Raw genomic sequence first — 13879 nt, forward strand, 5'->3', positions numbered from 1 at the left:
TAGGGATTGTTTTGGAGAAAAATAGGGAGAAAGAGGGATTGAACCTGCAGGGACTCCAATGAACAATTCCTAAAATACGAGAGCTGGTAGTATCATTTGATTTTTATAAAAATAAAGCGCGTATCGCACCAACCTCTTTTTAGGCCTGATGCTGACTTATTTGTCAGAGCATTAATTTGTAGTATTTTCATTATAAAATCCAAGACTATTGTTACCACTACAACCATACCCTTCATCGCTACGTCTCTATTGCACCACAATATAGCAATCTCTTCAAAGTATAAACCCGTCTTCGCAGTTGGATAATCAAATAATTACTAGACAAATAAACTAGCTTAAGTATAGGAAGCATTTATTGGTTGTCCTAGACGCATTTCAGACACCTTCAGAAGCCATAACCCTGTCTTCAGACAATAGACACCAAAGTTCTTCGGCCATGGGCAAATCCACCGTCATTGAAAGATGGTGGCTTGTCACCTTCGCAAGCTTTATAGTTGTCCTTCTCGTTTTCCTCAATCACAGCCCCGGTGGCAACAATATATCGGTGCTTCAAAATCTGACAATGCCAATTACAGCTTCCAATGGGCTCGCCATGCCTACCATGCAGTCTCCTTTGCCCCCAAACATCATTGAGAATGAGGAACCAGAAAAACCTTCGAATCAGTTTCCCATGTCCAAGTTGCAATCTTGCATACCACTAAACGAAAACAAAGATTTCCCTGAAACATCCTCTTCTCAGATTCCTTTGTCAGGCTTGCAAAATCCAAAACTGCCCGACTTGTCTGAAACTGTGAAACAGGCAACCCCTTCTCTTCAGGTTCCCATTCCAGGTTCGCAAGAGGCAACATCTTCTTCTCAGACTCCTTTGTTAGACGCGCAACATCACGAACCATCCAAATACAATGATGATGAAGAACCAATTACAACGGAGAAAGAAGGAAAATGCAATATCTTCGAAGGAAAATGGGTTTATGATCCTAGGGAAAGTCCACTATACGACGCAGCAATGTGTCCATTTTTTAGTGATACAGTGAGCTGCCGGAGGAATGGACGGCCAGACAAGGAATATGAAAAATGGAGGTGGGAAGCTAATGACTGTAAGATTCCTCGGTAAGCAGCAATATTTCTACTCCGCTAATATATGGTTTCATTTTCATCTTCCTTACAATGTTTATTACATGAGCTTTAACTCCTTCCTTCTGGTTTAAACCTTTCTAATACTAGTATCTCTTTCTTTTTCCCTGAAAGGTTTAACGCCAAGGACATGTTGGAGAGACTGAGAGGGAAGAGAGTTGTAATAGTTGGGGATTCGATCAACTTTAGCCAATTTGAATCTCTTGCTTGCCTTTTGTATTCTGCTATACCTGATCGATCTTATGTCGACGCTCGGAGTCGGGTCTTCAGGGCGGAGGTGAGGCAACATGGTCATCATATTGCTCTGTTCTCTACTTAATAAGGACATGATCAGTCTCTTCATCTGTTTTACTTTCCTAAACTATATACCAAGTATATAAACAACAAAGACGTCCATAAGTTATTATATAAGTAGGACAAATTTCATCATAATTTATTGATTCACTGCGTACTCCCTCTAATCAGTTAATTGCTTGTTTCCTCTTAATTTCAATTCAATGTTAATTCGGTCTTTTTGTCTTGAATTGTTTTCTTAATTCGCGTGACCCTAATACCTAACAAGCGGGGACAAATTTGATGGGGTTGCAGTCTTATAACTTGGTTATTCAGTCTTACTGGGCTGAATTTCTTGTGGAAGTAATACTGAACAAGACAGATGGCAAAAAGACTTTAAAACTCGACTCACTTGTCCCCACTGCTTGGAAATGGAAAGATGCAGATATTATGGTGTTCAACACTGGTCACTGGTGGGTGAACCGCAAAAGGTAATGTAACTTAATAATTTGCTCAATGCAATGTGTGTGTGTGTATGTACAATTATTATTATAACTTAGTAACTTTTGTAGTCTATTAATGGGGTGAAAATTTATTGGTAGCAGGTGGGACTGGTTTCAGTTCAAGCGGAAAGTGTTCGATGATATGAAGATTGAAACAGCGTTTAAGGTTGCAATGAAGACTTGGGGTCGTTGGATAGACAGAAACGTAGACATTAACAAAACAAAAGTCTACTTCAGGAGCATGTCTCCGCCGCACTTTGGGAAGGACTGGTGCTACAAAGCAACCAGGCCCATCATGGATGAGTCCTACCAATTAACATTCGGCAAATCACTGAAAGAAATTGTCGAGAAAACACTGCAAGGCATGAGGACGCCGGTGAAGTACTTGAACATCACAAAACTAAGCGAGTACCGGAACGATGCCCATTCTTCCATTTACGCAACAAAGCAAGGGAAATTACTGGTGGCGATCAAACAAAAACCCCCAGCGATGGTGGCTGATTGTAGCCACTGGTGTTTGCCTGGTGTTCCTGATACGTGGAACCACCTACTTTATGCATCCATGGTCTTAGATGGCTCCAGGGACATTTCTACTTCCTGAAATTCAATTCGGTTCTTTTTTTTTTAATTTCTGTCTTTTCTTTTAACAAATTTGGTCAGAAGTGATAATGATCACTGTGGAAACCAGAAGATAATTAACCCTTTGAGCAATTCATGCTAAAATTGGATTAATGCGAACTGTCACTTGACAACTTGACATTGATTCCAACAAAGAAAAGGAGGCTTCATATTTGACTTACTACTCCAGGGAGGGACTGAGTCTGAAGTTCGCTTCAATAATTACTACTTCATTTCAGGGCTAGTTATTTGCATCGGTCCAAGTTGCAGTCATCGTCTGTTGTTTAATCAGGAAAGTTCAATTGCTTCATTGAACCCAAACCACGGTATCCAAAGCATTCATTTCATGAAATTTCAAATATATGTATTGTAATGAATTGGTTATTTTGTTCTTTAATTCTACGTTGTTTAATTATTTGTTTACCAACTTTTATGTATTAACCTTACAACTCCGCTGTGTGGTTGTGCTTTCAGATATCCTCTTATCAGTTTAGTCATGTTGGGAACAAGGAAAAGAGCAAACCCACACATCCGACAAAAGAAAAAACAAATAAGAAACTCACGGAAGAACTCAAAACACGCTTTTCTCTTTCCAATTTTCTTCAGAAAAAGTAATTTCATTAATAAATAGTTGAGATATAAATTTCAATAAAAAAAATTATATCAAGGTCCACATTTTCAATCTGTACGAGCCTATAGAGAAATTGTTGAAAGCAAATTCGATCGGAAAATAAAGATGGGGTGAGACTTTTTCATCCATATTCTTGTTTGATGCTGACTGATATGCATGCCATCCACATCTGTGCATTAAGATTATTTGTGAAATAATTCCAACGTTTGTTAATTATAAAAAACCAACATGCATCCAACCCTTCTCATCACTGTCTCAGGACCACTGATCCCACAACCACAACCTCTACCTCTGCCCTCATTAGCACCACGACTTGGCTATCTCTTGAAAAGCAAACTCCACACCCGACCCTAAATTTACCCAGCTCTATAGCTGGATAACAAGACTCATATTTTAATAATTTTTCCAAAAAGGTTATGTAAAATCTTAATTTACCCGACTTGAGAAAGTTCTTAATGTTTAGCCCACGCTCATTAGAAACAGTTAAGGAAACACAAGTCTGCCTTCGAGCAGGACAAGTAGTTCTTCAGTCATGGGCTCCTATTCAGCCATCAGTGAAAGGTGGTGGCTGCTCACCTTTGCAGGATTCATACTCGTCCTTCTCCTTTTCCTCAGCCACAGCCGCAATGGCTACAACATATCTGTGCTTCAGAACCTGACAGTGCCAATAACAGCTTCTACTCAGTATACCATGCGGGACAACATGCAGTCTCCAATAACTTCGGATCACATTGATAATAAGGAACCAGAAAAATCTTCTGATCAGAATCCCAAGTTAACGTTGCAAGCTTGTATGCCATCAAAGTTTACTTATAGTGAGAAACCAGCAACATCTTCTTCTCAGGTTCCTTTTTCAGGCTACCCACATTCAGAACCATCACACATCTCTGATAATGTAAAACCGGCAATGCCTTCTCGGGTTCCCTCTTTAGACTTCGAAAATTCCAGGCCATCAAACTTTACAGCTGGTAAAATCGAACCGGTGACATCTTCTTCTCAGTATCATTTATCAGGCTCGAAATATCCAAAACCATCAAAGAATTTCGATGATGAAAAACCAAATTCAACGGAGAAGAAAATGCGAAGATGCAATATCTTTGAAGGAAAATGGGTTTATGATCCTGGGGAAAGTCCTCTGTATGATTCAGCGATGTGTCCATTTTTAAGTGATAGAGCAAGCTGCCAAAGGAATGGACGGCCAGACAAGGAATACGAAAGATGGAGGTGGGAAGCTAATGAGTGTAAGATCCCTAGGTAAGCAGTGCTTTGGCTCATAAATGCTTTCATTTCACATTCCTCTTTCCCTAGTGTAGCATTGTAAGCAGGTCCTTCCATTTTGCTGTAAGGTTTGACGCCAGGGACATGCTAGAGAGACTTAGAGGTAAGAGAGTTGTACTAGTTGGGGACTCCATCAACTTTGGCCAATGGGAATCTCTTGCGTGTCTTCTTTATTCTGCTATACCTGATAGATCCCACGTTAATGCTCGAAATCGGGTCTTCAGAGCAGAGGTAAGAGAACATTATTCCCATCGTTCTTGTTAGTTTTGATCTTCTTCTCTATGAATATCTCTCTCAAGTCTCAAGTACTGTTTTAGTCTTGTTAAGCAAATGGTTGAAGAAATTCAAAAAGATGGAAATAAGTAGACAATTTTAACTTGCATATGGTTTCTCCAGTTCGATTTCCACATCTGCTCGATATTCTTTCTCCCAACTACTTTTATTTGTTCATTCTACGTGATGAGAAATTCAACAGGCATGCTTCCAATTCAAAAATATTACTCATTGCCTTCATTATTTTCCTTAACGAGAAAGTAATATTTGATGTTATACAGTCCTATAACTTGATAATTGAGTCTCGCTGGGCGCAATTTTTGGTGGAAGTAATAGTGAATAAGACTAGTGGGAAAAAGATATTAAACCTCGACTCTCTTTCCTCTACTGCCTGGAAATGGAAAGGTGCAGATGTTATGGTATTCAACACTGGTCACTGGTGGATGAGTCGCCAAAGGTAATAATTCTTAAACGGGATGTGGATATGTAATTGTGAAATGATTACCTTTGCAGAGGTAATGGGTGAGAATATTGCATTGCAGGTGGGACTGGTTTCTATACAAAAAGAAGCTCTATACAGATATGAAGCTCGAAAGAGCATTCAAGCTTGCTATGCAAACTTGGGCTGGTTGGATCCAGAAAAATGTGGACACAAGCAAAACAACAGTCTTCTTCAGGGGCCTGTCTCCGGGTCATTACGGGAGAAACAAGTGCTACAGAGCAACCCAACCGATCAAGGATGATCAGCCTTTCAAACTGAAACATAGTGAATCACTGATCAAAGGCATTGTTGAGAGAACAATCCGAGGCATGAAGACACCGGTGAAGTTCTTGAACATCACAAAACTAACAGAGTATCGAAAAGATGCTCATTCTTCAATTTATTGGAAGAAAGAGCAATTGAGGCCCGGTCCCGATTGCAGTCACTGGTGTTTGCCTGGTGTGCCTGATACCTGGAACCACCTTCTCTATGCAACCATGGTCTCTGATAGCTCTAGCTCTAGCTTTGCATAATTTATTTATTTTTCTTTTTATTTTAGCAAAATATATAAGCTTCTTGTTGCAGATGTTTTTTGTTTGTTCATGGGGGTAATAAGAATTCAGATAAACAGCAGATGCTCTATAAAATTAACCAAAACCAGCTAGGCTCGAACTTGACTCGCTGCAGGGGCTTATGGCCATAGGACAGCAGCTTGCAACCCAAGTTAACCGCATAGCTAACTTAGCAACTTCAATGAGGGTATATTTTTGTTCAGATGCTAAATGAAGACTTGTAATATTTTTCATTTAATATTATTCTTGACACCAAATTTAAGAGAACAATGCATTAACTATGAAAAATTCTTATGGTTACCAACTTCTCAAAACTGAAGGCCAGTAATAGATCACCCTTATTCATTTTTGCATACCAAACACAACATTCTTGCATTTGTATCAGAAACAGCACGAAAGAAAGAGAATCAGGCCAATCCAGACATGTTTTTGCATTGCTACTACCATGTGAGAAGTGTAACTTGAGCAGTTCAAAAGGACAGCATAGTAACGACCATTGAGGACTCATACACAATAAAAATATTTACATATTGATGAATAAACTTTTAGATGGCTTACAGATTGCTGAAATTTTAACATCTTGTACCCTATTGAACCTCTGCCTCTGTTTCCGCAAACAGGGGAACTAGGTCCGCTAATAACTTTTGTATACTAATTATTTAGATCGTAACCGGAAAAGGTGTTTCCTTTTCCTTTTCCTTTTCATTTTTTGCCCTACAGCCACAGTATCATAAATGCTACTTCAATAGTGTGAGTTGGGCACCATTAGCATCAAGTCCAGCATCTCACTTAATTCATCAGCACTTCAGCAGGGATGGATGGAAGTAACCTCGAGGTTAATTTGATTATGCACATAAAGCTGACATCCTCCACCTAGAGAAGCTCCCACTCAGAATCCAAGACATCATGATTAAGTGTTCTCCTTGTATCCTCTCTTGTTACAGCCGATGTTGAACTCCCCTCAGAGTCTTGATCAGATTTTACATCATCTCCATACCATAGAGGAAGTTGTTCGTATTCCTTTTTCCTTGCTGACCTCATCCTTGAAGAAATTGCATCACGAATCTTTCTCTGGAAGAAGAGGAAATTGTCATCTGAATGTCACGAGAGAGAAGGGGGGCAGGAGAAATACAGGGATGTCAAAGCACCTGGTAAGTTTTGTGTTTGCCTTCCCTCTGAGGATGAAAATGAAGTTCAGCTCCATCTACCATGAAACAACTTTCATCAACTCGTATTTTATCTAATTGTTGAACAGTTTCATTTTCCTTTCTACCAACAGTACAGCTCCCTGAGGCATCCATGGTCCAGTTTAATTTTCCTGCAAATTTCATGACACCAATTACAACATGCAGCTTGGCAGATACAAAAAGGGTAAGAAACTTGTATTGAAAATAAGGAAACACCAAAAACCAATAAAAGGGTGGAGGTGCAGGGGTGACAATGGTGGTGATTGTGGGGGGAGTACAAAGAGATTGCTTTGCATAAATGGCTTCTAGTAAGATCAATGACACCAATAAGCAGCAATTAAAACAATAACTGAAGTTCTGAGAGAAATTTTTGATGATCAAAAGATTCCTCAAACTTTTACTTAACTCAGTACCTCCATTTGTAGAATTGTTTTGTGTCATTAAATATCAAAAGGACCATTAGCCACACCATTTGCTGGAATGGAAAAAACCTAAACTATGGAGTTAGATCTTTGGTTTTCCAGCAATAAGAGACATGAGTCACATGACCACCTAAGACTGGATTGCGAGTTTTATTTCATCCAGTCAGAAAGTTCGAGTCAGGTGACGGCATCTTTGGGTCACACGTCACACTCACCTATGCAGCAGAGTCTGCTCCATCGCCTGCTGATGTCACCTGCCACGTGAGCGTTGATCGCCATTTCAGCCAGAATTTCCGTCTTTGCTAATTTTGAAGTCCTAATTCCAATTTTGAGGTCCATTTTGCAAGATATATCCTCAAAAGGTCAGAATTTAATTGGTCAGTTTATGACAATCTTTATTTCGAGGTGAACATGATTACTTTGGAGCAAATTGAGGATCTGGAAGATGATATTTATGAAGCTACTTAACACTTACAAGAGTTGATTGCTTTGAGAGAGTGATTTGGCTTTGAAAATTTTCATCCTTCAGTATTTTAAGTGTACTATGGTTTCAAAGATTATATACTCCAAAGTGAGAAAACACTTGAAAATTGGTGATTACAATTTGTTTATGATGGATTGATGGAACTAAAGACGAATTTCAGAAACTGACAGCTAAATTTGGAAAAGGTTCATGCATCTTTCAGATTCTTTTTCAAATTCACCTTTTAAAACATGTTCCTCTAATGTGCTTATGAAGAAGGATTCAATTGAAACTCATATTGTAACTGCTAAAGTGGAAATTACAGTAAAGGATAAATGCTTCAGGAAAGTAAAAAACCAATTTTAGAACCTGTTGTTGACATCCTTGTGGAAGAGGAACGTACCATGGTAGAGATCTAGAGTTGAGAAGCAACACATGCAACATTATCAGCGACTTGGAGAATTTAGAGGTACCTAGTCTCAAAACTGCAGAGGTTGAGAACCTAGAGGTTGCCTTTGAAAATTTAGAGACTGAAGTTTGAAGTGGTTCAAGAAAATAATAACTGTGTGCTGCTACCTAGTAAGGGTTCTACCATTGACTTTTTATTCTACCAATTACAGAGTTCAAGTTTATTGTTTTCAAGGAAAATTCTTCCATTTAAGTTGCTTTGTTGAAGATGTTTGTGCCACCAGTGAAGTTCATATTTGACACTACTATTCATGAATCAGGCTGGAAATTTCTTCTGCTTCAAATTTTCAAAACTCAAGGTTGAGTTTTTTCAAACTAGGGGAGATAGATTGGAGGATAAAGATATTCTAGCTGATAGATTTCATAATCTAGGACTCTATTTTATATTTCATGGATTTAATTGTAACTTCGTATATATATAGAATATTTTAGAATATTTAGGTTATGTTGTATTGATTAGTATTTTCCTTTATCACAAGTATTACTTTTAGGGTTATATTCGGCATTTAGCATTTTATTAGGGTTTCGGGTTTCATTATAAATACCTATGTTTATTTTTTTTAGTTTTGATGAGGTTTTGACAAGTGAATATTGAGATTTTGAGATATTGGTTATCAAGATTTTCTCCCTCTATTGATACTCCAGGTTTTCTTCCTCTTCCATTTCTCCCCCAATTTCATTTGTTCCTCCCTATTTGCTTCTGTCTATTTCTGAGTTTCCCTCTAAATTTCTGTTTTCTATCTCTTTCCCTACTTGTTCTACATCAGGTTGATGGCAACCAGCATGCAGAAAGTTTCAATTGCAACCAAATGATGAACTACCAGACAAATAGCAAAAGTCATTCAGAGAAAAATGAAAAAGAAAATTAAACACAAAAAAATTTTATTCAATGTTCTCTTTTTTTCCCCCACAAATGGGGAGGTGGGAAAGGGAAAAGAGGGGGGGATGACTTCTGAAAACTAGAACCAAACTTAAAGTCACGCCAACCTATTTGGGAAAGTTGTTGCTAAGTTATTTTAGCTAAAGGTTTTTAAACATAACATGCACCGTAGGTAATATAAAAATCCTCTCAATCATTAAAAAAAAGAGTTTTGAAGCAATCTTATAAACTCCAACACAAAGGCCACAACTAGGTTTTGTACTAGATTTAAGAGACCACTGCAAGTAAATTAAGCAGAAATAAAACAAGGACATATAAAGCAAGTCTCACTAAGGGAAACTATATCCTAGAATCTCTAAAAGATAGTAACCTGATGGGGTAACGCAAAAAACTGATGTGAAAAAGGAACTCCATACAGCTTCAAATCAAACCAAATTACTTTCCAATTATTCACTTATAGTCATGTTCCAATACTAGCAACAGCATTGCTAAAACCATTTAGCAGAACTTCTATAATAAAATCATAATTGCCAATGCCAATAAATAGACTTTCCTAATCATAGTTGCATAAACAATTTTATAGGAAAATTCATTGTGTTGAATCTTACTATTCGCATAGCATCATACGAATATATATATTTATATATATAAATATAAAACTGGACAGGATGCAGAAACAATTTTATTGGAAATTTCATTATGTTGAATGTTACTATTTGCAGAGCATCCTATGAAAGAGACCATCCAGCATGTGAAGAACTGCCTGCAGCTGCAGATTGATGACAACAATTGCAACTGTAACAAGAATGAGGAAAATTTTAACACAATAGGGCCAAGGAAATCTCACCATTTGATTCTTCTGATTCAATAATAGAGGATGAACATCTCATCTCCAGTTCGTTTTTCTCAACTATCCCAACCAAGTGTAAACCATCAGGTAAAATTTCAGGTACAGAGTTACTTGCACTTCTGATTTCATTAGAACCTTCTTCTATGGAGTCACAATCATCTTCTTCAACCCAAACCGGGGTTAATGTTGCAGGTATCTGGTGATAAGACACTTCATGATTTGCATTAGCATTCCCACAAAATGATGACATCCTGCCGAACTCATTCTCCACACAACCAGCTTCAGAAGATGCCTCAGCTGGGAGTAATTGCTCAACAGTTGTCTTATTAAGTGTACTCCTGTTATTATGCTCCCCAGAAAGCATGTCAGAGGATGCTCTTTCCACAAAACTCCCAGAGCATGATTCAAATATGTTATCAACCATGTGAAGCTGGCAGGACGAAGGCACATGGGCAGCATTTTCATTAACATCAGCAATTACTTCTGAATCTTCAGTCAACTGCTCTCTATCACCCTGTATGGCATCCTCCTCTAAACCTACATTAGGCTCTTTTAATGTCTCAGCATATATCTCTTCTGGCAAGTCAGAGGCTGCCACTGCTTTCATGGGCTCGAAAGAAGATGGAACAAGCAAATCCTGCATCACATCTTGCATCATACCGGAGTAGAACTTTTTGACACTAGCACCTACAGTCTGCACCTGATTCTCAACATATTTAACTGTGTCCTGTTCATAAAGATAATAAGTTAATGGAATGTCGCTACCAACTTATATGAGGATATGCTGAATGACGATAATCAAAGTGCAACCAGTTCAGAGATAAAGTCACTGTGAATATGAAATCAAACACATCCACATGACACAACAATTAAGGCTCTCTTATAGATACAAGTCACCTCAAATAAGAAGCTGAAAACATAGTCATACATAATTTTGCAAGAAAACCATGCTGTAGACTGTTATATGCACGGAAACAACAAAATCAAGGGAGAAGGAGGACTGCCTTCTGACAGCTGGGTTCTCATGAACTGTGTCCACAGAACCTCCTTTGGACCTGAAAAAGGTTGGAGATGGTTCAAAAAAAGATTATAAAAAGGGCATACCTGGTACATAACTTCTTCCACCTCTAGGCACATGGCTTCAAATTTCTCATATACATTCCCCACCCAGGTTATACCTTTTAAATCCATACTGATCATCAATCAACCTCACTGAACCAGCTGTTGGATTTCCTCCGCTATCTTCTGTTTGCAATTACCTTAACTAAGTACTTATCTGCACGAAATTAGATTTAAGTTCAGTTAGTCTTAAAAGAAACACAACAAGGGTGCTAGGCAGTTCAATTGAGACACATATATCCAAGCCCAAGAAAATATGCCAAAGAACATAAATCAAGCATAACTAGATTTGGTAATCATATTCACATGGTGCCAATTTTGACCCAAAAAAAAAAAGAAAAGAAAAGAAAAAGAGTTATTTGAAAAAGGGGTCCCTTGAACTAGGAAGAAAGCAATGCTGGCCAGATGACCAATTTGAATGAACAAAGCCTTATAACACTTCATTGTTGAAACTCCTAAATATGATAAACACAGAGAGTAAACTGGGGAAGAAATGGAAGAAACAGCAAGAGCTAAAAAGTTTGTTTAACATATAAAATCATTTAAAAAGCAAGCAAAACAGCAAAAAACATGGAATCTTCATCAAAACCCATTTGTTCTTAAATTCTGATCTTCATTCTACCAAGCTTCCATTAGATGTATAAAGTCTTAACCATATGACACAAAAACAGCATGCAGAGGAAAAAGTAGAAGAATCTTGATGAACATAAAGCATCAAAATACCAGGAAACAGGTTTCTAAGAAGACATTAATTATATAGACGCAGCGAACGGCATGACACTTGCATTGCATAAACAATCCAATTATTATAAATTAAAAGACAAAACCATACTTTCAACAGTTAGCTAACATAAACAAATCGTCAAGAATCACAAATTGATTTTCTTATGACAACTGTTACCAGAGGCCTCGCTGTCAAAAAAACTACTCTGTGGAAGAATTTGATGATGAAAAGATCATCAGGGATGCTTGAGTGTATTTTCCTCTTTAGTAAGAATTAGGAATAAGAAAGGAAAACAGCCCTTAACTTCAAGAAGAAAATGAAGTTAGAGCTCCATCCTCTATAGAAAAGAGTCAAAACAAAAACAAAAAAACCCAAAACAAAAAATCTGCGTTTAGAATCAATTATCTGAAGCCAACAAATTAACATTAAAAGAAACACAAACCCCTTTAATTAACTACTCTGTGGAAGAATTTGATGATGAAAAGATCATCAGGGATGCTTGAGTGTAGTCTCCTCTTTAGTAAGAATTAGGAATAAGAAAGGAAAACAGCCCTTAACTTCAAGAAGAAAATGAAGTTAGAGCTCCATCCTCTATAGAAAAGAGTCAAAACAAAAACAAAAAAACCCAAAACGAAAAATCTGCGTTTAGATTCAATTATCTGAAGCCAACAAATTAACATTAAAAGAAACACAAACCCCTTTAATTAACTGCTTCAGCTAATATTACATATTTCCACCCCATACCAAAAATGAAACAAAAAAAAAAAACATGAATTCGAAATGATCATAAGCTAAGTTTGCAGATGACCATAAATACAAATTACACTTTCTAAAAAGCTAAAAAGACATTAAAACCACAGCAAAATGCCATAAGAAAAGATAATTACCAAGAAAAACAAGCAATCCAAAACAAAAAACAGAAACCCTTTTGTCAATTATTTGGATAATTAACATATACGAATAGTATAAGAGACACGAAGAGCTTTATCTGAAGCAAAGTTGAGAAAAAGAAGCAATTTCCTTTTCTTTTTCCTTTTCCTCATTTTCCCTCCTCGAAAACTGATTGAAGCTGGAGAACTTACGTGTTGTGAAAGATGAAGCAAAACCAGAATCTAAAACTTGGTTGAGGAATTTCTTGGATTATGTGTTCATCGATTTCAAACTTCACCCCCACGACACTTCAATATGTTTGTTATAGGCTTTGAGTGAAAAGAAAAAAAACCTGTATGGCAGGCAGAGTTGTAGCAGTTTGATCACTTTATAGGCGTTATTGGTAGACACGTGTTCTCAGAAAGCATTAGAACTAAGGTTTACTATTAGCCCAGAAGTGGGGCCCATCTCTTACATGCTTGTTGATTGAGGAGAGGGGGAAAGTAAGGCAGTTTTTTTTTTCCTTTTTCTGTTTCCTATTTTTATGTTTTTTTGATTAATTGATATATTTGGACCAAAGTACAGTAAGTAATGCTTGGTCTTTATTGGCTCTGCTTTGGGCCACAAGTTTAACATGCTTCCATAAAGCCCAATCCATTAATCCCAAAGTCTCTTAATTCTTTTTCTTTTCCATCCAAAACTAAAAATTATAAAATAATCAAGCATAGAAAAAAATTAGGTTCAGTTGTATAATTATTAGAAATTCTTAATATAATAATTAATTAAAATATTATTTATTATTTAATATTTATATAATGTTAATTTAACACTAACATAAAAGATAATATATATTATGTGATCATATCAATATACCAAATCACTACCTCATGATATTTTCATAGTTATGAGGATTAATATAACTTGAAAGAATAAAAGACAAATATTAAGAAAGTAAGAAAATCATCTGTATTTACAAATGATATGATTAATATATATAATTTATAAAAAAAAAGATAATGTTAAAATATTTAATTTAAATGAATAATATTTAAATTAAATTTTAATCTTAATCTAATATAATATATGTTTAAATTTATATATATATAATCAAATTTAACAATTTAAATCAAATT

General features: G+C 36.7%; 3 protein-coding genes across 5 annotated transcripts; 2 read left to right on the forward strand and 1 right to left on the reverse strand.

Moving 5' to 3' along the window:
* Positions 1-389: 389 nt before the first annotated feature.
* LOC110409621 (protein trichome birefringence-like 42) lies at positions 390-2946 on the forward strand. The gene is made up of 4 exons (XM_021419035.1): positions 390-1110; positions 1249-1411; positions 1723-1898; positions 2013-2946. The coding sequence occupies exons 1-4, from the start codon at positions 437-439 to the stop codon at positions 2509-2511; spliced, it is 1512 nt and encodes a 503-aa protein (XP_021274710.1). The 5' UTR covers positions 390-436; the 3' UTR covers positions 2512-2946.
* A 686-nt stretch (positions 2947-3632) lies between these two features.
* LOC110408862 (protein trichome birefringence-like 42) lies at positions 3633-6125 on the forward strand. The gene is made up of 4 exons (XM_021417979.2): positions 3633-4413; positions 4506-4668; positions 4992-5167; positions 5253-6125. The coding sequence occupies exons 1-4, from the start codon at positions 3692-3694 to the stop codon at positions 5722-5724; spliced, it is 1533 nt and encodes a 510-aa protein (XP_021273654.1). The 5' UTR covers positions 3633-3691; the 3' UTR covers positions 5725-6125.
* A 142-nt stretch (positions 6126-6267) lies between these two features.
* On the reverse strand, positions 6268-13119 carry LOC110408863 (uncharacterized). 3 transcript variants are annotated; one of them, XM_021417980.2, is made up of 5 exons: positions 12959-13119; positions 11138-11309; positions 10031-10760; positions 6912-7081; positions 6268-6834 (listed from the first exon to the last, which is right to left on the reverse strand). In XM_021417980.2, exons 2-5 carry the CDS (start codon positions 11231-11233, stop codon positions 6637-6639), a joined length of 1194 nt encoding a protein of 397 aa, XP_021273655.1. In that variant the 5' UTR covers positions 11234-11309; positions 12959-13119; the 3' UTR covers positions 6268-6636. The 3 variants fall into 3 exon arrangements, with proteins under 3 accessions (XP_021273655.1, XP_021273656.1, XP_021273657.1); XM_021417981.2 differs by having other exon boundaries at positions 12897-13117; XM_021417982.1 differs by lacking the exon at positions 12959-13119 and adding an exon at positions 12764-12895.
* Between the last annotated feature and the right edge of the window lie 760 nt (positions 13120-13879).

The sequence above is a fragment of the Theobroma umbraticum genome, unplaced genomic scaffold (genome assembly GCF_002168275.2).
Source record: "Theobroma umbraticum cultivar Fairchild unplaced genomic scaffold, ASM216827v3 scaffold_44.0, whole genome shotgun sequence".
NCBI lineage: Eukaryota > Viridiplantae > Streptophyta > Magnoliopsida > Malvales > Malvaceae > Theobroma > Theobroma umbraticum.